Genomic DNA, 23,395 nt, shown 5'->3' on the forward strand with positions numbered 1-23,395 from the left:
TAATTACATCTATAGTTTTTGAGTTATCCCATTGTGTACAATAACATACTTTTGGCAAACCCTCCTCCATGCAATTGTATGTACAGTAGTTCATTGACTTCCAACATTGAATAAACCACTTAAAGGTTCTGCAATAATTTTCTGATAGTGTATTCATGACAAGTAAGTAGGCTTATAAGAACAAATTTGTATGCCACTGATACTACTAAAAGTCCACAGACAATGCATTGACCCTTCCTTCCCTCCATCATGTGCAATATACTTTTTTCAATGTAATTAATGGATTGCACCACACATTTTGATAAAAATTGAGACAGTAACAAACTAATTTTTTCATTATTATTTTGCATTGCAAGTGGAGATCCGCAATGGATTTATTCAGATAACCAACTACTGAAATAACGATCTAACTGGATTGATAAGGATTTTGGCCTATTTTTCAGCTAGAATGTCTTGTGGCAGAAAGATATTTTTAATCCTTTAAGTTAGTATACGTTCATAAACATTTAGTTCTGAATAAGAAAAAAGTATTTCTACCAAATTTTAATAAATAAAAATAATTGATGTAGACATGTTTTCTCTGAAATGGAAAGAGATCAACTATTGTGATCTCTTTTCCATTTTAGAGAAAAATCATTAATGTCTTTTGCTGTTTGTTCTGTGTTTTTTTAGTTTATTTTTTTATAAGAGACCAAAATCTTTCTATTGGTTGGCATCATGGTATGTTTGATAGATCTGTATGTAGGCACAAAATCAATTTTTTGCTGTTCCAGCCAACTTACTGTAGAATTTGCTTTGTGTATTGTTGTCAAATATGGCCAAAATAAAGTATGGCCACCATGATTTCTTAAAAAGGAAAACGGCATTTTTTTTAAACGTTCATTAATATAAATTTCAGCACTAATATATCCTTTTGTCACAAACAAGATTTTTCGATTCATCCTGGAAAATTGCTTGCCATAGTAGATATTTTAAGCCATTTTCAATACTAATATTTGAGATTCTGGGAGAACTTCTTCAAACACTGTATAATAGCATGAGCCCAGAAGTGTTGAGAAGTCAATGAAACATGCATGAAGGCTAACACCAAACAAGCATTCTTCTTGCTAATTAAAGAATATAATTTTCAGTTTTAATTACCTCCTTTTGCTTTTTACATGATTTCATATTTGCATACTGCTTAGCTTTTTGAACCATTGTTTAGTTTCACATTTTTTTTTTTTTGCCACATTTCTCACTGATAATCAATGCCATTTCCAAAAATTGCAGTTTATCTTCTAGTTGAATTGTGAGCTGCAAGCATATTTTCCATTAGAGCCTGGTTTTCGAGGAATGGACAATGTTTTATGATATTACACTCCATTCACTGTACTTCAGGAAATGTACAGCTCCATTTTTCTGGATTTTCTAGCCATTTGTAGAAAATTGCTTTTTGACAGTATTTCATTCATTGTTTAAAGCTACTTACTTTATGGTTACTTTAATAAAACTAATAAAGGAATTCTTATTCTAATTATTTAAAATTGTTGCCAAGTGCAACAAACAGAATTATAAATAATAAACAGTTAGAAATCCAAAAAATTTAAAACATATTATCATTACAGTTCTTTATAACACATCTGCATGTGAGCAAAAAGTGATGCTGTATGCTAATGAAAATTAGAAGAGATACTGGAAACATGAGGTAAAAATACTTTGTATGAACATTTATTTTGGGTTTTTGTAATTATTCTGAGATTTTTATTTTGTCCGTTTCGGATAATTTCTCATATTGTAAGTTATCATACAATATTTTTTCCATGACATGATCAAATATTTCAGTACAAGACTTTTAAAAATTGTGAAATTATTATTTATTAATTATTATTCTTAAGAATAAACCACAACAATTCAAACCAATAAAATTTATTGGTCTAACAATAAAAAAACTAATAAATTTCAAGTATAAAAATCTTATAAATTTACATTCCAATTCCAATTATTCCTTTCTTGTTCACATTTTACAAAATTTTATAGATAATACTATACAATAATAAACACATTCAACATATTAAACATCAAAATCGAAAATAACGATTTTGATATTCACTTACATAAAAAAAATCCAGTGCACGTCCCAATAACAAAAGGCAACCTTTAGTAAAATTTAAATATTACAACATCGACGAGTACCATAAGAGGGAATGCTTACAAAGAATACAAAAATATGACTAACAGTTAAAAACAATGTTAGACATTTGAAGAATGAAAACAATTTGTTTATTTTTATGGATTTTTCAAAATTTAACTTTATCAGATAATAAATAACATTTGAAGGGTTCAAGTGTAAAGATGGTAAGTGCTGTAATGAAAGTTTAAAGAAAATATAAAAATTAAATGTCTTAATTAAGAAGTTTTCTTCTTTGTTTAATTTAATTAGAATAAAGTCCACATTCTAGTTAAAAAGTACATGTACATATAATATTTAAATTGAAATACATTGCTGTTTAGCCATTAGCACATTTGCAACATACTGATGGAAGCTTTTTTGCTGTCTTTTACATCCGAACCCTTCACTTTGCACCAGCCCTTTGAGATGTGCAATTTTCTACTAATTAACAATTTAAGAGAGGAAAATCAGAAAATAGGTACAGGAGACTTCAATGTTTTAAAATGCAATAAAATCTGGATGAATAGACAAAGTGCGTCTCAGATTTCTGATAAATAATTTACATGACAATTTTATCACATATCAAAAGAGATTCATAAAAGCCAAATTGTTTTACAGATGAAGTGGCACAAAATTACTAGGTTTCAGGAATGTTTTAAAGAGAAACTGATTGCGAATATACACTAAATTTATCACGTGTGATGGAATGTTTGTTTTGAAATTACAAGAATTTACAGATTGTGAGTTTTGTTAATAGAACAATACAGTGTAACTTTTTTTAAATGAGCATGTATACAGTCTTAACATTTCTATACATAAATATATACAAAAGTCAGTGTAACATATATTGCTAAGTAGATCCCTTCCAAATTACATTGTTCCTTATAAAAAAAAATTTATTTCTAAAAATATAGATTTTGGCATTTCATTTACAATTTTCATATGCTAATTTTATAGACAATGTATAGAAAAATATAATTTTTGAAACATTCAGAAAATTACAATAAAAATATACTAACTACAACCTTTTAAAAGTGATGATTTCCATAACGAGTGAATTTTTTAGCATTAAAAATGCTATACTATAACAAAAAATGTTCAATTATAAAAATATAATTGTAGTATAATTACAATTCTAATCTCAGAGTTGCATTAACTCTAAGAGATTAGAGTGAAGTCATTGCTGGAGGTCTTGCATAGGCCTTGGGAATGAAACCATACTTTCTTGTTTTTGGAGCATAGGCCCACAACCATCCATCTACCGTCTGATTATTCAGGTCAGCATATACCCAATCGCCTCTCCTCATACTCAGATCGTCCGGCGCCTGAGCTTTATAGTCGTACAGCATGACAAGTTCGCTACCGTGGAAACGTAAATCGTCCGAAGGGGACGCATTTGCATGATGATTGTTATTTCCGGTCACCGAAGAGTGGGTTGTGCTATTTTGACCTGTCGTTTGTGGATTTACGTGATCTATAATTCAAAAATTTAAAGAAAAATATATTAATATCAGCTTGAAATGGAAAAAAAATAAATTTGTCAAGAATCATGTTATTAGTCTAAAAGAAAAGATAATTTATAAAAGCATCATATATAATTAAATTAGAATATAAAAAGATTAATTGACGTTTCAACAAAAATATTGAGGAAAAATAATGCTTTAGTGAATATTTCCCAGTGTTAAAGTTTTTCCGAACAGCATCATTAAGAAATTCAACAATAGTCAATGACCAACAAGGCAAATCATTTCTATTTGTATTTGATAATGATTCAATAGAATGCTATTGATGCATGACAATTTTTTTCTTTATAGTCACTATAATTACTTAATAATTATATTATATAAACAATTACTATAATTTAAGTACAATTTATAATGAAAAATTATGCTAGCTGACAAGTGAGATGCTAATTCACTGCAAACAAATGTGGATAAGTTCAATGTTCCATTTTTAGAGCAACCACATTATGTCAGTTCATAAACTAGCATAAAATTGAAGCACATTGTTATGTAAGGAATTTAAAGTTCAGAAAGAAGAATGTCATCTGAGCAACTGAACAATACAATTTCCAGAAATATAAAAACATAAATATTTTAAAATCAGACTATCTTGGCAATTCATCTGCATGGCAAGTAGGAGTTGTGGGTTCAAATCCCACTCCAGATCAATCTTCTAGAATACTCTAAATTAATGAATTCAATTCTAATTATTAAATTTAATACAAAATGGTGATTTATTGCCTACCTTTAGTCCAAATTAAATATATATTTAATTAGCCATATTGTGACCCTATGAATCTGGAATTATCATTTGATATTTGATTAAATTAATCTTTCCTTAACCAAATTCTAAGTACTGAAGACTTCATGACAGCAAACTATATTTGAATACAAAACAACAATGATTTTGCAATTTCATTTAACACAATACAAAATATATTTATCATTGATTTAGGGAATTTGTTTTGATTTTCTGATATGCAATGGAATATTTCTTAAACAGAAACAACTAGATGCTTACCATGTATACATACTGAAAATTTGAACATTTCATATCTGATTAAAGAAGCATTTTTTGTCAGTTAATAGAGGAAAAAAGTTATATTTATGCCTCAAAATCTCAAACATTCTAATAAAATGACACTAGTTACATTCCAAATACTTTTCCAGATATTTTCAAAAGGTATCCTACTCAACATTTTTAAGCTTCAAGTCTACTTCACTTAGCAGACAACAGGAAATTACCTTGTAATTTTTTATTATAAATTTTAGTTTTTCCCAACAAATATCCTTATTGCTATATGTTATTTGCTGTATCATACTGTAAAAATAATATTTATGATACAGCATGTACTACGCATTACTGCATAATAAGTTCATATAGTTAACAAACAGTTGCATTACAACTATTAGGCAATCAGGAAGAAGTATTTTAAGTATATTACATCCTAACATAATTTCTTACTTATATAACATTTTTTTATTCATTAATGATTCTGAGTTGATGCTATGATACATTTAATTTAATAGAAAATTGGCTCCTTAATACTTCATACACATTTGATTTTTACAGATAGATATTGACAAAGCTAGGGATGCCTTTATTTGGTATTAATGAGAATATACATAATCTTAGAATTAAAAATATATAAAAACTACTGTAAACTGAAAGCTTTTTTCATCTCTAGACCAAAAATTATACATTTTTCAAAGAGCCTTAATAAATTTTGCATGTGAAGTTTATCTCAATTATACGTAATTAACTCAAAGATAAATTCTTTTAATGATCAATATGTAATTAACATTTACATGTTCAAGATGTAACTTCACAACAACAAATATCTGTATAAACAATCCTTCAGAAATATTTCTAGAAATGAAAAAAAAATTATTAATCAAAAGAATTCTATCAAAGCACAGAAAATATGAACTATTTAAATACACCAAAAATCTGTAGAATAATTTAATAAAATATTCTAATATCTAGTGAAAAAAAATACTGATTTAGCTATAAAAATTATTTGAATATTGTAATAACAATTTCATTTCTTTAGATAATTTAATGATTAAAGTTTTCAAATCAAAGTTTGTATAAATTACAATAAATCTTTCTAAAAATTACTTTATCAATAATCTTATTAGAATTGAATCTTGTTTTAATTTTCTTGTTACATAATTTTAAAGAAGAAACAAAGATAGGAAAATCATCACAGAAACACATCATTAATCATTAACAGATATATAACCTGTTCTATTATATTACCTAAAATTTTTAAATTATAGATTATCTTAGAAAGGTTTTTATATAAATTAGTTTATAAATTTAAAAAATTATATTTAGCTTATTTATCAATATTTCTATTTGTACTTTGTATAAACTTTTAAGTACAAAAGATTGATGATAATGATAATGACGATAAATGCCCGAAGCATTTTATACAAGTTTTGGAATAATTAAACACTTCAAGTTCTTATCTAATCCAGCAGTCAAAATATAAACAAGTTTTGCTTGAAAATGTATCAAATATTCTTTTAAGTTACAAAAAGGAAAAAAAAAAACTAAAATTCCTAACATCGTTGCCAGCTAAGGTCACTGAATATTTTAAAAAAAAAACAAACTGTATTTTAGATGGTCAATTATTTTTTTTTATTGAAGATTTAAGATTAGATCTTAAAATAGAATAACGAATTAATAATACAAGGAAGAATGGCAGTACCTGCACAGATACAACAGATGATAATTCATATTCAAGTTTATAGAAATTAAGTATCTGATAAGGAATAACTGATACTTAAATTGATAACAGTAATTTTTCAATTTATTATAAGACCTAATTTAATTTAACGACATAAACAATCAGAGAATAAAAAGCAAAGCACTCTGCAATATGTATTAATTAAATTCAATATTAGTTAAATACAAATTAACTAGATCAGTTAAAACATTTCAGAAAAATATGGGAGATTTACAAAATAATTGTTAACATTTTATTTTGGCAAATTATTTTGAGTACCTTCAAACTAGTCTTATAGTGTATGCTTATTAATTCTTAAAAGGTAAGCAAGTTACCTTTATAAGAAATACCTATCACTGTGGTATTTTTATTTTTATCATTAATCTCTCCTTGTCCCTCTGAATAGGTTGGACTTATTGTTCAGCCTTTCAGTCAATTACACCAAGCAAATCTTATCTATCACTCATCTTTCCCAATAATTAATTGAACAGTTTTTAATGTATTCATTTTATTTTAATATTAAATATTAATTTTTAAAAATCTCTTCCAATACTTTCTTCTTATAATAAGGATGAACTAGCCATTAATTAATTTGCTGAATCAATCAATGTATCTTTAACAATGGGCAATTTGAAGAAATGCAAACATTTTTGATTCGATTAATGAGCCATCCTTAGGCATGGAGAGATAAAAGTGAAATTCAAAAAGATTCCACTTTCATCTGTCCATGTCCATAAATGGCCTCTTAACCAGGTTCAAATGTTAGCTTTAAGCTTGTATTTAAAATATTTAAGAAAATATATATTGCTGAATTAATCAATGCAGTGATTTTGAAGAATGCTATCATTTCTACAGCATGTATCTTTATTAATTTCTTCTGATCAAATCTACTGTTATTACAGTTTTAAATATATTATTCTACATTAATCATAAAAACTAAACTTTTAATCTCAACATTATTTTCTTGATTTAAAATATCAACAAAGTAATTGATATTCTATTGATTAAACAAGTAGATTTAATTGATTATTTTTGTTTTTGAATTGTATACATTTAATAAATTTATTCTCTTTAAATTCATATTTTAATACTCTTCATATAATTTATTGAAATTATGAAGAGTAATTATGAAAGGAATGATTTTGACTTTCTATAAATTCTTAACATTATTTTTATAGCACTGTTACTTATTAAAGGATTTTAATTTATATTTTTAATAAAAGTTATCAAGTTGTTTCCTCTATATAATAAAAAATTTTATCACTGTACTACTAAAAAAATTGATTTCTTAAGTATTACACCTAAATAAAATACAGGTATACCTCACTTTCGTTGGTAATTGGTTCCAGGAGAAGCAACTTAAGTTGAAAAACGGCGCAAGTCAAATTTACTTGTCACTAGGCTAAACCACAAATAACCATTCCCAGTTTTGTATTTTATTTATAAATGAATTTTTAATAATATATGGTTAATAAGAATCTATTTTAAGCTTACAAACAAATAAATTTTAGTTTTTAATATAGTACAGAAAAAAGTAATCTAAATTTACAAATTCATGTACATACTTGTAAATTTACATATTTGCAATTAGGCAATGTTTACAGTACATCGCAGACTCTTTACTTGTGAATGTGGTTTACTCTAAGACATTATAAAATAAGATGATTTTGTAAGGTTAAATAACAAATACAGTTATTAAAATTATCTTACAACAGTAAAAAATAAGCTAATTTATATTAAATTTACCAATATTGAGTGGCGCTAATGATGACACCAAACGGTAGATATTGGAACTACCGTGGAAAACACCAATATTGAGCACTTAAAGACCGCTAAATAAGACAACAACACAGAAACATAGATGTTTTCATGTTTCCTTCTCTAGGATTAATGATGATTATATTAACATTTACTGTAAATGTATATATTTTAATATGATTTTATGTGCCATAACACTTTTATAGTGATATTACGACTTCAATATTTGTGGCGGATGGATGTAAAGTTGAATAAAATGACTTAAACTTGATTTTTATTTTTCCATATATTTTTTGACAAACGACGTATAATCGAGAATGACGTAACTTGAGGTATACCTGTATAAGTGTTTTAATACATTTTTCCAATTGCTTATACAGTAAACTCCATATTTAAAATTAAAACAAATAAGAAAAGTCATTTATCAATTTCAACTTTATCCAACTAATTATAAGTAATTATTTATCTCTAAGTCTCAGAAAAAATGTAGTAGTTTAGCCATATAAGATACAGTTTATCAAGCCATGCAGTGACTATTAAATGACTATAATGACTATGTAATATGATTCAAAACAATTAGATGTGTAAAGATAAACTCAAAAACATAATCCAAAAATTGCTAATAATGTAATACAGTTTCTTTCACTAACTGAAATTAGTGTTCCTGTGGAAATTTTCTCAAGCTGAAATGATGTAAAGTGAAGAAGCAATTATCATCAATTTATATGGGAAATATTTTTGAACATTCCCATACTCAAAATTAACTTACTAAATCATACCAAATAACACAAAAAACCTAAATTAATACTAACACAGTAAAAGCAGGAACAATATGATAAATACACAGCTTATATAAAGTATAAATGTAAGTACAGTGTAGTTAATGAAACTACACCAAAAATAAGTCTCTTGTAAAAGCAAAGTGGCATAAAGAAAACTTTCATAAAATTGGGGATACCTACATTCTCAAAGTTGAAAACAATACTTGTAAGAATAATATCATAGAAATAGTTGATAGCATGAGTCAGATTCTCGTAACTTTTGTTAGTCTTTGATGAAGGTTCTCTGCTTAAAGTACAGTACACTTTGATTGATTCAGAAATATCTGTACCCTATCCAAAAAGTCTGCAATTGCACAAAATACAATGGTAAAGTGATGTCATGTATTTTTGCCAAACAGATTTATGAGATAATTATTAACACATTAATGTTGTGTGTGTCCAGAATATGAGTTACAATAATGATCTAGCATACTAAATAATATATATTAATATATCTATTGATTAAGACATTTAATATCCAATGTTCTCTCCAAGATCTTTTGAACAGGTATGTAGCTTGGCTGGCTTTACTGATCACCTGAGCAATTAATCTAGTAAACTGGCATGATAAAAATAATAATATTAGCAAGAATAGAAACACACAAATTGTAAAGATTTCTTCCCACTTGCAAAAAAAATAATGTAGAGACTAAATTTTCTACTTCTGTATTACAGAGTTAAAAAGAAATCATGTTTAACTTATTTGTTTTCACATGTAGAAGCAGAAAGTTGATAGTCAACAGAAAACAAGAACCATTGTGAAATCAACATATTCCACTTGGATTACTTAAACATACCACTAAAAGAGCTTTTAGATATCCATGGATATTTAACTTTCAAAAATTGCAGAGGAAGATATCAAGCATAAAATATATAACTAGCAAATAATTTTCTATCAACCATCTTAGAATTCTGACATCATACCAATGGCACCAGTAGTACATTTTACTTGAATTTTTATTTTCTGCAAAAGGGACTTTCTATATTTTTAGATGGTGAAATAGACTTGATATTTCTTTAGAGTTTTCCATTGAAATTTTTTAAAGTCCAAACTAGACTTTTCTATATGTCTACACTTAAAAAAATTTTCTGTTTCTGTGATAGGTTCTGCAATACTTTTTTTTACAAGTAGGAAACAATTTATTCACATTAAATTTTGCTAAAATGATTGAAAAGTCAAGTCAGAAAATGACATTTTTTTAGTTATTTTAAGAATGATGAAACTGATAAACATTGCAGTGAAGACATCAAACTAACAATAATATTGATAATTATTGACAAACATTATGAAGACTGTCAAGTGGTGCATTATCTACATAATTTCTTTTGATTCTACTCCTAGTTAACTCCAACAAAGTCCTTGTGTTTTTATGTCTCCTTGTCATGTGGCCTGTATTTCTCTGAAAAAGTTTTAAAATTGTTCTCGGAATATAGTTTGTCAAGTCCTGCAGTGACTATTATTCCTGGATGTGACTATTTAATTGTCCTGTTTAAAGTAGAATCAGAATTTTCCACTTTATGCAGGTTATATATAGAATGGGTGAGACAAAAACTCTGAACTGTTTAAACATCATAACTTTTCAACTCAAAAATATCATTTTAAAATCATTGTGCCAAGAATTATATTACTACACACACACAATTATAGCACATGAAGTTTTAGAATATTCATGAGTCAGTTCAGAAAAATGGCTTCAAAAGAGCACACATTAAGAGAAGTGTTATATAAACATACAAAACTAAAGTGAACCACTCAAAAAAATTGGTGGTGGAACATTTATTAGCCAAAGACCATAGCAAATCAACTGTAATATAATATTTTGTAATAGTATGATATATCTGGAATGTGGAAAAAAAGGCAAGAAGTGAAAGAAAGTTGGTTGTGACAAATGAAGAAGTGAAAGAAAGTTGGTTGTGACAAATGAAGAAGTGAAAGAAAGAAGAGCATTGTGACAAATGTTCAACCACAAAACACAGACAAGTGGAGGAAGCTAAAAGGTTCAACTGCATTGAACATACATAGGTAAAACATGTAAGATGATGGTCATAAACAGGAAGAAGAGGGTCTCAGAATACACTGCTGAAAAACTTGCTGAAATCCAAATGAAATGAAAATAGCTCATAAGAAATTTTGGAAACAATGTTTGTTTTAGACGAGAAGTATTTTCCTCTCTCTAGAATACAAATGCCAGGCAATGAAATTTACTATGTCAGCTATGAAAATGAAACATTTCCTAAGTGAAGTACAAACTTAAGAAGAAATTTGAAACAAAAGTCATGCTGTACATTGTTATTTCATCAGGTATTTCAAAGCCATTTTTTTAAGAAGGGACTCCTTGCAATTGATGCTGACATGTACCAAAATGAATGTCTAAAGAAAATTCTAATCCTTTTCTTAACAAGAATCATCAAAATGATGATTTCACCTTTTGATAAACTTTTGTCTATGCAAATTCAACCTAGTTCCTCAAAGCCAAAAACATTCCTGTTGTAACCAAAGAACATAATCCATAAAATCTGCCATAATGTCTGCCAACTGAGGATTTCTTTGGATATTTGATGCAAATAGTATAAAAGAACAATTTGCAAGAAAAAAAAACAACCACCACTGATTCAAAGAATCAGACTTTCACTTAAAAAATTGACATGAAAGTCATACAAAGAAGTTGCAAGTCTATTAAAACAAACTTATGGCAAAATCTTTTCTTCTTACACAATACAGCTTAAACTCACACCAAATATCACATAAAAGAAAGTAAAAACAAACAAGTAACTATTAATGTTGCACTCAGTATGTTTTTACTTCCTTTTATATTCTTTTCTTGTTAGAAAGTAAATAATTGCTCTGAAGATAAAAGTAAATCTGCATTTGAGTACACCAAATAGCTTCTGAAATGTTAAGAGTAAACTAGAAAAAAAAAACTATAATCCATGTTCCATATGCAGATTTTTTTAAAAGAAAGATTTCAAAGCCAAATATCAAGAAAAACACTATTTATAAGATTAGAATTTGCCAAAGTATATATAAAATATAATACAAAAGTTTGATCCAAGGTAATCTTTGTTAACAATCAAGTTTAATATATTTTCATGATGGAGATATAAAAACATGGAGGAGACTTAATGCAGCATTAGAAATACCATTTAATTAGAACCTAAGTTTGTCAATATCTGAAGATTTAATGAGTTTTTCCATTCCAGGAATTAAAATATCTATCAACAAGAGTTGTGTAACTTTTCTGACTGTTATGGGTTTTTATTAAAAATACTTATATTATTAAGCAAAAAATAAAATTGTGGCGTCATCTGTTATAAAAAGTTTTTATGACAATATCTGATATTTTTAATTACTGTAAAATGGCAAAAAGCTTAATTTTGAAGGTAGAGCGAGTTTTATAAGAGAGTGTAAATGTTAATAGCGAATAAAATTTTCATTAAGTCCTACCCCTCTCGAAATACATGAAGCCCTCTATCTTCCCAACCTCTTGACCTTTCACCACCAAAATTTAATAGCATCAATGCCCCTCAAACAAGCCACCATGCCAAATTTCATTTCTTAATCTCTATCCCATCCTGATATATTAAGTAAAATAGATGTCAACACACACAGAATTTTTTTGCCTTTTGGATTCAGGAATCTCAAAACCTAGATTTGCAAAAAGCTTGAAGGGTCAAATTTGACATGATTCCCATACATTCCCTTGTTATGTATACATAACAGATTGCAAAGTAAAAATTATGGGAAATTTGATGCTTTTTTTACTGTCAACAATATCAAAATGCTGTTGCCTATCCTTTACTCTGTTTTAATATATAACTCAAAAGTTGATCATTTTGCCCAGAAAATGCAGAAAAAATAGTCTTCAATTTAGCAGTCCAAAAATTTTAAAATTTTTGCCAAATTCTGGGAGTCTCCTGGCAAGTCTGGGAAAGTTGACAACATGATTAAATCCATTAAACAGAAGGAGGAGGACTGTTTTGGTATGGGGTATATGTATGGAGTTGGAGTAGATGATTTACCTTTCATTGAATCTACCATGAATAAATTTGATTATTTAACTATACTAAAATCTAATTTCCAACAAGACAATGATCCTGAACATACAGCTTGGATTGTTCAAGAAAGGTTATTTTACTTTAATTAATCAAGTCAAAGGTAAACGCATGCATTCAGAATTACACACCAAATATAAACAAATAAAAATGTTTCTAGTTATCTCAATGCTAAAGATATTGAATTACAGACATTAAAATTTCAAATTAAATAATAGTTTTATTTTTGTACCATAGAGAATGTATTTGAATGTTCTTGCATTATAGAAATATTTCATTGTATCTTTATGTTTATATCTATAATTTATATAATAATAATAAACTGTCAATTATATTATACAAAACAAAATTGATATTGATATATTCATTTTAATATAATCTACGTTGTTTTAAATTTGTTTGATCCCACACTTTTTTTATACAGGGTGCATAGGAAAGTCGCTTTAACTGGAAAATTCTTACGAACAGATAGAGCTACAGCTATGCAAGTGAGGTAATGGTATAGTAAAGTGACTACTCCCAACCTAATGCAAATGACAGCAGCGCCCCTAGTGGCAAAATTTGGAAGATAGGCAGTGCAAATCGAAAACGGAAACAGATAGAGCAAACTTTCCAATTAGAAAGTTTTAGAACATCAATTAATTAGTACGAAACGACACGTGGTTCACACAGATAAGATAAATTGTCGCCCGTATTCCCAAAAATGTCCGAAAGCGATGCATGCCATTTTGTGTAAACGTTTGAAATAGCCATAGGTATGAAGAAATACACACAATTTATTGCATAAAATACATACTTATGTCAATACAGTTTAATAACAATGGCGTGTATTGTGAGCAATGGCAAACTTTTCGAACATACTTGACATTAACTTATCACTGTGTGACAGTTTGCCTTTCCATTGTTTTTTGTGTGATGTTATCAAATATATATTTATAGTAGTGCCTTATATATGTTAGGCTCAAAGACCGAAAATGCTCACTTTAAATCATCCACAACGCAAAATTCGCATTATGGCTTTTATGATACTTGACCACTTTGCATTGTGATGATTAAGAAAAGCCATAACTCATTCTGAATGCTGTTGCAACCACAATATGATGGGTAGGTCGAAATTGGTTCAAATATTTTAGTTAGGGTGCCTGATGTCGATAGGGGATGTGCAGCTCCCACAAATGTTTTAGCTGTTATGAGAATTAATCTATCAGGTCTCTATCAGTTAGGAAACAAGAAAGGCCTTGATTGACTTTATGCTCATAATGAATTTACAATTTCTGAGAGTAACTTTATTAACATTCAGGACATACCCTCAACTTCATTAACACTTCACTCAGCATCCATGTTAACATCTGGAAGTATATATGGAAGTAAGCAAGGGTTTATAATGTGTCACTGTAAAAGATACCATATTGATAAAAAATGCAAATGTTGCTCAAAGAACATAAAATGCAACTCTAAATATCACGATAATGGTTCTTGTAAAAATAAATAACTCTGCAACATTCTTGATTCACATAAAAAAGTCTGATTTATTAATAAAAGTTCCTGACAAAGTAATTTGCCCACCAGTGGCCAAGTGCTCTTCGTACCCTAAACACTGGGAGTTCGGTCGTGGGTTCGCGCCGCGATCGGACAGGCTGGCTGCTTGGAGTTTTTCGGGTTTTCTCCTTGCCAATAACGACTAAATAGGAGGCCAATTCCCCATAAAAGTCCTCCCGGAAGGCATTAGTTCCCCTCGCATAACATCGCGTCCCAGAGAAGGCAACGCGAAACCACTCTGGGTACTAACTTTCGCTAGTAACGCCTTGGTGTAGTGACTAACTACTTACTAATCTGCGCCGGGTGTGGCCGAGGTCAGGAAAACGTGATATGGCACTATGAAAGAAAGAAAAAAGACAAAGTAATTATTTTTAGTAAATTAGTTGTTTGAAAATGTTGACATCCCAAGCACCGCAACAGATTTTCATGAATGATTAAATGTTGAAAAATAACCACATTACATTTCTGTATGTAGTGAATAATTTTGTTACTTACATAAGATTATTGAAGATAAATACATCAGAATGAAAAAGAAAGTTTTATTTTCTTATCATCAGCTTGTTATTACTGGTTGCTTTTAACAATAATAAATCCGTCGTACAGTGGTTTTTAACTTCAGCAGCTGATTTTTATGTTATCGTATAGAGTACATCAAGCACCTACTAGTACATGTAGTTAGACCTTTAGCACTTTTAAGCAAATAAAAAAAAACAAATTTGTATTTTTCTCCATACATTTTATTTCTTTGAAACTTTTTTTAAGTATGAAAATTAAATTTCTAGGAAAACTTGTAGAACTAACATTGTTCAGCATTAAAAATTATAAATAAAAATGTTTCAAAGCTAGAACTCATATTTTAGAGTTACAAACAACTGTGCATCATATCATCCTCTATCATGGTTGCATCAGCTAATGTTCAGAATGCCCTATGGCTTTTCTTAATCACAACAACACAGTGGTCAAATATCATGAAAGCCATGATGCAAATTTCACATTGTGGTCATTTTTTTCGCTCAATGAGTGTTTTCAGTCTTTGAGTCTAACATGTATATATAGTGTGTCTCAGTTAAATGTTTCAGAACTTCTGAGAGGGATAGGGTGCATCCCGACAACTCGGAATCATATAGCAATGCACGGTTGGAAATGCTTTCCTGAAGCAGTGATGTACACAGAAACAGCTAACCTCTGGTGCATGCTTGCAAAGAAATTATGGCTGGGAAACGCCTCATCGGATATCATTCTATGTACAAGCACTGTGCGGCTGGCCCACTACAATCTGCAGGCCCATACACCAAATGCATATTGGCTAACTCTGCGTCCTTGTGTGAAATGATGATTCCCTGCAAGAATGCTCAAACTTTCGCGCAATGCCATCTACTGAGTCAGGAAAGCATTTCCGACCCCACATTGCTATATGATTCCAAGTTGTCAGGATGCACCGTACCCCTCTTAGAAATTCTGGAATATTTAACTGAGACACCCTGTATATATATAGAATGAATATTGTGAATATTGATGGATCAAATCTGGATAAAATATTTGACTTCTAAACTATATTATGGCTTAATACCATCTACAAGATAAATTCTCCACTTCTAGAAGAGACTTTCATTGATCTAAAAATCAAAAACTTTCATTTGTATAGTAGTGTTTACTATATAATTATTTTATATAGTAAAATATAAATTACAATAAATATACTTGTTTAAAACAATAACTATATAACGTTATTTTCTACTTGTAACTGATATCCACTATCATAAATTTTAAATATTTTTTTAGTAATTATTGTAAAATATTAGTACAAAGTGAAACCAAAATTAATGATCTATATATATAACCCATTCAACAGGTGTCCGTCCTTCCTTCTGTCCCGTAACCGTTTGATAACCGACACTAGAGGCGCCCCTATCGTGTGTCATATTTCAAACATTCAAATTAAATTAACAATTTTAATTATTATTTAAATTAACAATATAAATTATTATTATTCATTTGGCCAATAAATTATTATTTGGTCAATATAACAATATAAATAATTCAGTATATTTGTAATAGGAATTTATTATTGTCACGGAATGCCTGTAATGTTCACTAGGGGGCGAATAACGAAAAACCGGATAGATTTGAACCGCTACGATAAAACGATAAGTGAAATAGTTAAGCTAATATTTTAATATAATAATAGAAACCTTTCATGGCACGACCAAAGAAATACGCCACTGTGGGGGAACGTAAAGCTGCCACTGCTGCGAGACAAAGGGAGAGACGTGCGCAGGAAACATTACAGAGAATAGCACAATCAACACGTGGAGGCTTGCAGAATGAAACTCATGAGCTCAGATCTGCAATGTTGCACAGGCAGGCAGAAGCAAAACGACACAGAAGACAAAATGTCACAACAAGGCAAATTGATTCCAAATAATTATACTTTTTTTTACCAACAATGTTGTGTATACAGAAGTTTTATGATGGGATAAATGATGGAATACAGAACACAGCTAAAGAATATCTTCAGTCTGTAATACAGAAATACTATTTGCTGTGTATTGATCTGTTAACATTACTTTTTAACATGAACATTTGTATATATTTATACTTGATTTTTTAATCATATTAATTCTATTTATTTGAACAATTTTGAGTAAAGAATAGATTCACTTTCTCATGTACAAATACTGTTGGCTGTTTGTGTATTGATATTTTAAGTTTAGTTTCTAAGATGAAGAATTGTATACATTTATATATATTAACTGCATCAAACTTTTAAACATTAAGCGCACACAACTTTCATATATTAAGTGTATTAAACATGCCTCAGGAATTTGTAATGCTGCTGGAATGCCCACTAGGGGGCGTCCCGGGCTACTAGTTTTATATAAATCATTGATTTTGGTAAGATGATTTTGTAAAAAAGTGTATTTGTGTAAATGCTGAATTGTATAATTATACATGTGTATGTATATATAAACATACACACATCTCTTTTTTCATAAAATTAAAAAAATGCTTTATAATATACTTTACATTAAATTTCATTTATATTTAATATAGAATTACTGTTTTAGACAGTTTGTGCATTTTTCTTCTGAACATTACCTATCTCAATATTTATCAAGCATATGTAACATAATTTATGAAAAATTAAACAAATTTATATGAAGTATTAGTGATGTAACAAATATTCGGTTACTTTTTGGTATTCAGCCTATTTTTCGCTATTCGGCCGAATACCGAATATTTACTCACTATTCGGCCGAATACCGAATACCTAAAATCTGGAGTAAGAAATAACAAACACAGTAAATTAATCATTTTGGTATTTAGATTTAATGTTATCAGGTTAGTGTTATTTGTTTATATTTATTTATAACTTATAAAACATGCACATGCATATAATAAAAAAGAAAATAATATTAGTCACATGTATTCACAATTTATAATTACAATGGTCAGCACACGTACACACCTATTCGTTTGAGAATTGTCGCACGTCTGAGGGTCCGACCCTGCCTATCCTTCTTTTTAAGTGCTCATCTTTCCTCTTCCCTTTCTTTTTCCTCTAACGCTCTAGTCCACGTATGCCTATGCATACATCAAAATATGCACTCATGATACTTTCGATTCGTCACTTTTCCATTGTAGATTTCCCATTTTACAATTATGTGACTCAGCCTGGTGATAATGATGAAAAGAGACAGATAGGACGTCGGTATAAGTCACAGTTATGATTTCACAGATTCGAGATAGATTGGTAGCCCAAACGGCCCCAGGCTTTCGCCCATGCACACTAAGTGATTTTCATTACAAGCATTTAGCTTTCCGAAGTCTATGAGAACAATTATTTGGCACTGATGGCCGCGAATTTCGTGCCAATAAGCTGCCTCAACTTGTTCGATTATGTTATCAACTCAATTTCATATTTATTTTCACATTTTTGCGGTCCTTCTCTGGGTTTTTTTTTCCGTTATTTACACGTGTAGGTCATTTCATTGTTATCCACATTTGATATCATCATTTATCACATACTGCCATGACGCTCGTCTGTCCGCTACAACTGTCAAGAATTAACGCGATTGGCGAAACATAGTGACAGTGGGCCAATAGAAAGCAGGGTCCTTGCCATTAGCTGCGGTTTGTACACCAATTTTCGTAGTGCATTAATCAAGCCGAATAGTTTGGCTGAAGATTCAGCTATTCGGTCACGCTCCTGGCTGAATATTCTGTATTCGGCCTGAAGCCGAATATACTATTCGTTGCAACACTAGTAAATATTGATTATTATTTCTTATTGAATAATGATAATTTTATCAAAATAAAAACAACAGAATATTTCTAAAAAGTTGATTTTGGTATTAAAAAAGGAACATATATTTAAAAAGATAATTACGAATATCCTGTTATACAAAGAAATAATATAACTAAGAATAAAACAAATATTTTGAAATCAATTCAGCAAGAAAAACTTTCATCAAGTAACTTATAAACTTGTTAGGAGATTTTCTTGTCAAAGTATTGGCAAGATGATTAAGGAATTTAAAAAACTTTTAGCATTGTATCTGATGAGCCAGATGAATGAATATAAAATCATAATGAGATAAGAGTTCAATGGACTGCATTAAACATTATTATAAATAATATATTCAACAGATATTTGGATAGCGACTTGCCTAACTAATATTTTTTCATATTAAATAGTTTTTAAATCACTGCAATTAACTATTCATTGTTAAAATATTTTTTTTGAAATGATTTGCTGTTCATCAATAAAGTGCTGCTATTAAATCATGAAGTAGATCCTGTTATTAATGAAATACTGGTTTAAAAAATTATTAAAAATTCCTAATATATATCTATATCAAAACTAATGGCTTTAAAAATACAGTTAACTTGTGTTAATACAAATCACTAGGGAAACAGTAGTTAGTTTGCTTTATAGAAAATTTGTATTAATAATTTTCAAGGTCTAGGTCAAGGCTGTATAATTTAGGAAATTAAGGATTAATAAGCAATTGAAACCTGTAAATTATAATATTTTGAATTTATTTATTAAATAAAGTTAAATATAATTAAATTTATTTACAAAAATAAATTAATGATCTAAATGATTTTCAAATAACAATTTGTGTGTGGAGCAGTATACAAAGCCAAGATAAAAGAAATCCATGATTTGTTTTTCTATTTGAAAAAGTAGAAAATATTTTTTGAAGCCAAAAGAATAAAAAAGGAGCCAAATTTAGCACAGAGTAGCTAAACCTATCATCACTATATGCACCCCCGATATGCAAAATAGCATGTGTTTGCATGGAATCACATCCATTTAAATGGGTGATGTTCTCAAGCTTTAACTCCTATTTTCTGCATACAATAGAATGATCTGCTAAAACCAGATGTTTGAATTGTTCTACAATTGATGGTTGAACCCACCTTTGCTTACTAGGATAAAATTATTCTTCTCAAAATAGAACATTTATTACAGTACCAATTTGCTTTTTACACTTTTCAATGTAAACAATAAAATCATTATTGGAAATAGGGTTATTTCTTCCAATTGTGAGGTAATTTACAGTTCAGTTTAATAAATTCTGGTAAAATTTTTGTTCACTTTATCACATGAAAATTGACATAGTGATAACAGTGTTTTGCCAGGGAAACAGAAAAATTCACTTTAACACAAGAATTCACTTTATCAGTGTTTGTTTTAAGGTGAGGTCAACTGTACTTTTGAATAGCTTTTTGGAAATAGAATATGCATTAAAAAATTTTTTCTGAATATTATGTAATCAGTCTAGATCAGGGGTAGCCAACAGTTTTTGCCTCTGGGCCAGATTGGAAAGAAAACTTTTTCCACGGGCCGAACCAGAGGCTGCCTAGGAAGATTTTGAGGTGGTGTGAGATGTTGTGGGGTCACCCCGTAGAGATTGAATTGGAGATAGAGATTACAGATACATTTTTTACATTATCATGCTTTATCAACACACTACACTGTACTTAGGAGATTTGTAATGGAGGGTTAACTTTAAACACACGAGTGACTTTTTTTTTTTTTTTTTAGGCATCAGAATTTTTCATTGAGCTATTCGGACTTCACAACCTAATATTGAAAGATTGATTGCGGGCCACATAAATTCATTAGACAGGCCGGATCTGGCCCACAGGCTGTATGTTGGCCATGCCAGGTCTAGATGAAGCCTTCAAAATGGAATAAAAATCAAACTCAAATATCTATTCTGATAATTATACAAAAGTTAATGCAAATTTAAGCAATGTCTCTTTTTTTTTCAAACTTTAATTATTTGAGTAGAGTCATGAAAAATTTTTGAATATTGTACAGACTGTAATAGATCTATTATTGATCCATCAAATTAATGCACTTTCAGATATCATTTTATTAATTTTTTAATATTAATTTGAATTTAAGTCTGATTATATGGAAATTCAAATATAATTTTTTATAATAATGTTTGAAATAAATTCATACTAAAGCATAAAAATTCCTGAAATGTTCTTACTTTAAAACTATATTATAAACTGTACCTTGAATAACATCAGCTGGATACACAAAGGCACTAGGTACAAATCCTTCTTGACCATCTGATCGCACAATCCAAAACCAATCAGGATCTTCACGATTTAAAACAGTCACAAATTCTCCTCTTTCTACACTCACATCATTTTCATCTCTTGCTATAAATGTATATAATACAACATATCTTCCTGCCGGATCTTTAAAAAATGGATGAACATCAGGCAAAGAAGTCTGAGACGATGAACTAGGATTCTGAAGATTATTATTTGATTTTGATTCTTGACCTCCTCCGTAACTTTCTGCATCAGAATGTTGGCCACTATCTGCAGACTGTGTTCCACGTGAAGAGGTTTGGTCCATTTCAGCTTCCCTCTCATTTCTTGGAAGTTTTTTGTGTTTTACATTTAATGCTAATTCAGCAAGATGGCTGCCAAAGGAAGCACAATATGAATGTGGAATGAAACCTTCATGATTGTTTTCGGCAATTACATATACCCAATCATTTTCCTGGTAAAGAACATTGACAGTCTGTCCACGTTTAACTTCTAGTTCATCATCCACACATGGTGTAAAATCATGTAGTACAACCATTTTTGAATCAGGAGATAATCCATTTTCTTTTTCAATTCCTACACGAACTAGAGTTTCAATGCTGGCACTTCCAGTTATTCGTCCAATGCTAGGAGTCCTACTGGAAAGTTTATCACCGTCTGCAGGAAATTATAAATTTTAAAATTCATTACTACTTTGTAATTAATATAAGAAACATAGTTAATAATTTTTATTTTTATTAAAAATAAGTTTCTTTAGGTGCTGAAATGAATAATATTAAAGCACAGTAAAGAAACATCTGTCAAAATCAATTTTTTTATCAATACAGGCAGTTCCCACTTTACAAATTTTTGAGTTTACAATAAAAATTTTTTGTTTTAAAAATATAGCCTTAGCTGCAATAAATACAGGCCAGACATTTTAAACACTATATTTCAAATTTTGGATGTAGCAATACTGTTTGCTGTGTATACATATGGTATACATAGCTGTCTAATAAATTTGGTCATGCTGATTTTCATCTTTGTTGTCATACTCTTTTCAAACTGCAGTTAAATAATAATCAAACAACGACAAAAAAAACCTTTAAAATGCAGCTTTTTATTAACTAATTGAACATTTTCAGCCATTTGAATGACCTTCCTCAGGAATAAAACTGAGGAAGATCATTCAAATGACCAAATGACAATAGTCAAAAACATTCAATTAGTTAATAAAGGCATTTTAAAGGTTTTTTTTGTCAATGTTTGACTTGTTATATCAATTAAATAAAAAACATGCTAAAAAGGGGATAAATATAAAATATACCAAAAATAATAATGTACAGATTTCAATTAATAATAATAATTAAAAAAAATCAACAAAAAGCAATAAGATTCGGAAAATAATTACTGTCTTGACTGTTTATGATTTCCTATTATCCTTTTTCATTTGTGTATTTCTGTAAAATGAAAAACTATCTGCATTTAATTGAGTTCTGTTCAAATATAATTACTGTACTTAGCATTTGAACTGTTGTTAAAAAGTAAAACTAAATCTCCATAATGAGAAAATGTTTGAGTTTTTTTAATAATTTGGAATAGTTTTATTTTCCCATGCAGGACAGGAAATGAATTAAAAACAAAATAATTCAATTTTTTAAGATCTAGCCTATTAATCATTAGCTTATTTTTGTGTAGGATACAATAGTAGAATGAATAGCTATAAATTATTATTACATTCTTATTTGAAATTTATCAGAATCAAATGTCCTAAAACAAATTAAACAACATTACAAAACTTTTGCTTATAATTATCATTATTTTACTTATAAGTTTGAATTTACTTACAGTTAAAAATAGACAACTGACAAAACAGGTAATGGTTATAAGATATATTGATCTCAAAAACATTAGCACAATAGTCAAAACTGATTTAAATTAACTCAATTACATAGGATGTTTACTTTTAATACATTAAATATTCATTTTAATTTTGTAGCAATTCCATAAACAGTACTATACTGTTGTTTAAATTTCAATTTCTGGTACTTATTACTTAATTCTAGTTGCTAGCTATATGTTTGGTTGTTGTTAAAGATTAATCTTCATTACCGTTTAATTAAAGTACTGCAATGTACAGTATTGCATCTCTTTGCATAATGGAAAAAAGAGAATAAAAATGCAAAGATTTATCTGTCAAAGATAAACTTGAAATTTTAAAATATTATGATAAGTTGCCAAAAATGAGTCAATGCAAAGCTGTTGTACAGATAAAAA

General features: G+C 28.9%; 1 protein-coding gene across 2 annotated transcripts in view; it reads right to left on the reverse strand.

The window, feature by feature from the left end:
• Nucleotides 1-1,727: 1,727 nt before the first annotated feature.
• LOC111617841 (SH3 domain-containing protein Dlish-like) overlaps nt 1,728-23,395 on the reverse strand; it is a 50,036-nt gene continuing 28,368 nt past the window's right edge. The window contains exons 4-5 of one of the 2 annotated variants that reach the window (XM_023359157.1): nt 21,095-21,796; nt 1,728-3,623 (exon numbers count right to left, since the gene is read on the reverse strand). In XM_023359157.1, coding sequence (XP_023214925.1) covers nt 3,316-3,623; nt 21,095-21,796 — 1,010 coding nt within the window. In that variant the 3' untranslated portion in view covers nt 1,728-3,315. Of the gene's footprint in view, nt 3,624-21,069; nt 21,797-23,395 lie in introns of both variants that reach the window. The other variant, XM_023359158.1, reaches the window with a different exon arrangement.

The sequence above is a fragment of the Centruroides sculpturatus genome, unplaced genomic scaffold, assembly GCF_000671375.1.
Source record: "Centruroides sculpturatus isolate CEXI.00-Female unplaced genomic scaffold, Cexi_2.0 scaffold104, whole genome shotgun sequence".
Classification (NCBI taxonomy): Eukaryota; Metazoa; Arthropoda; class Arachnida; order Scorpiones; family Buthidae; genus Centruroides; species Centruroides sculpturatus.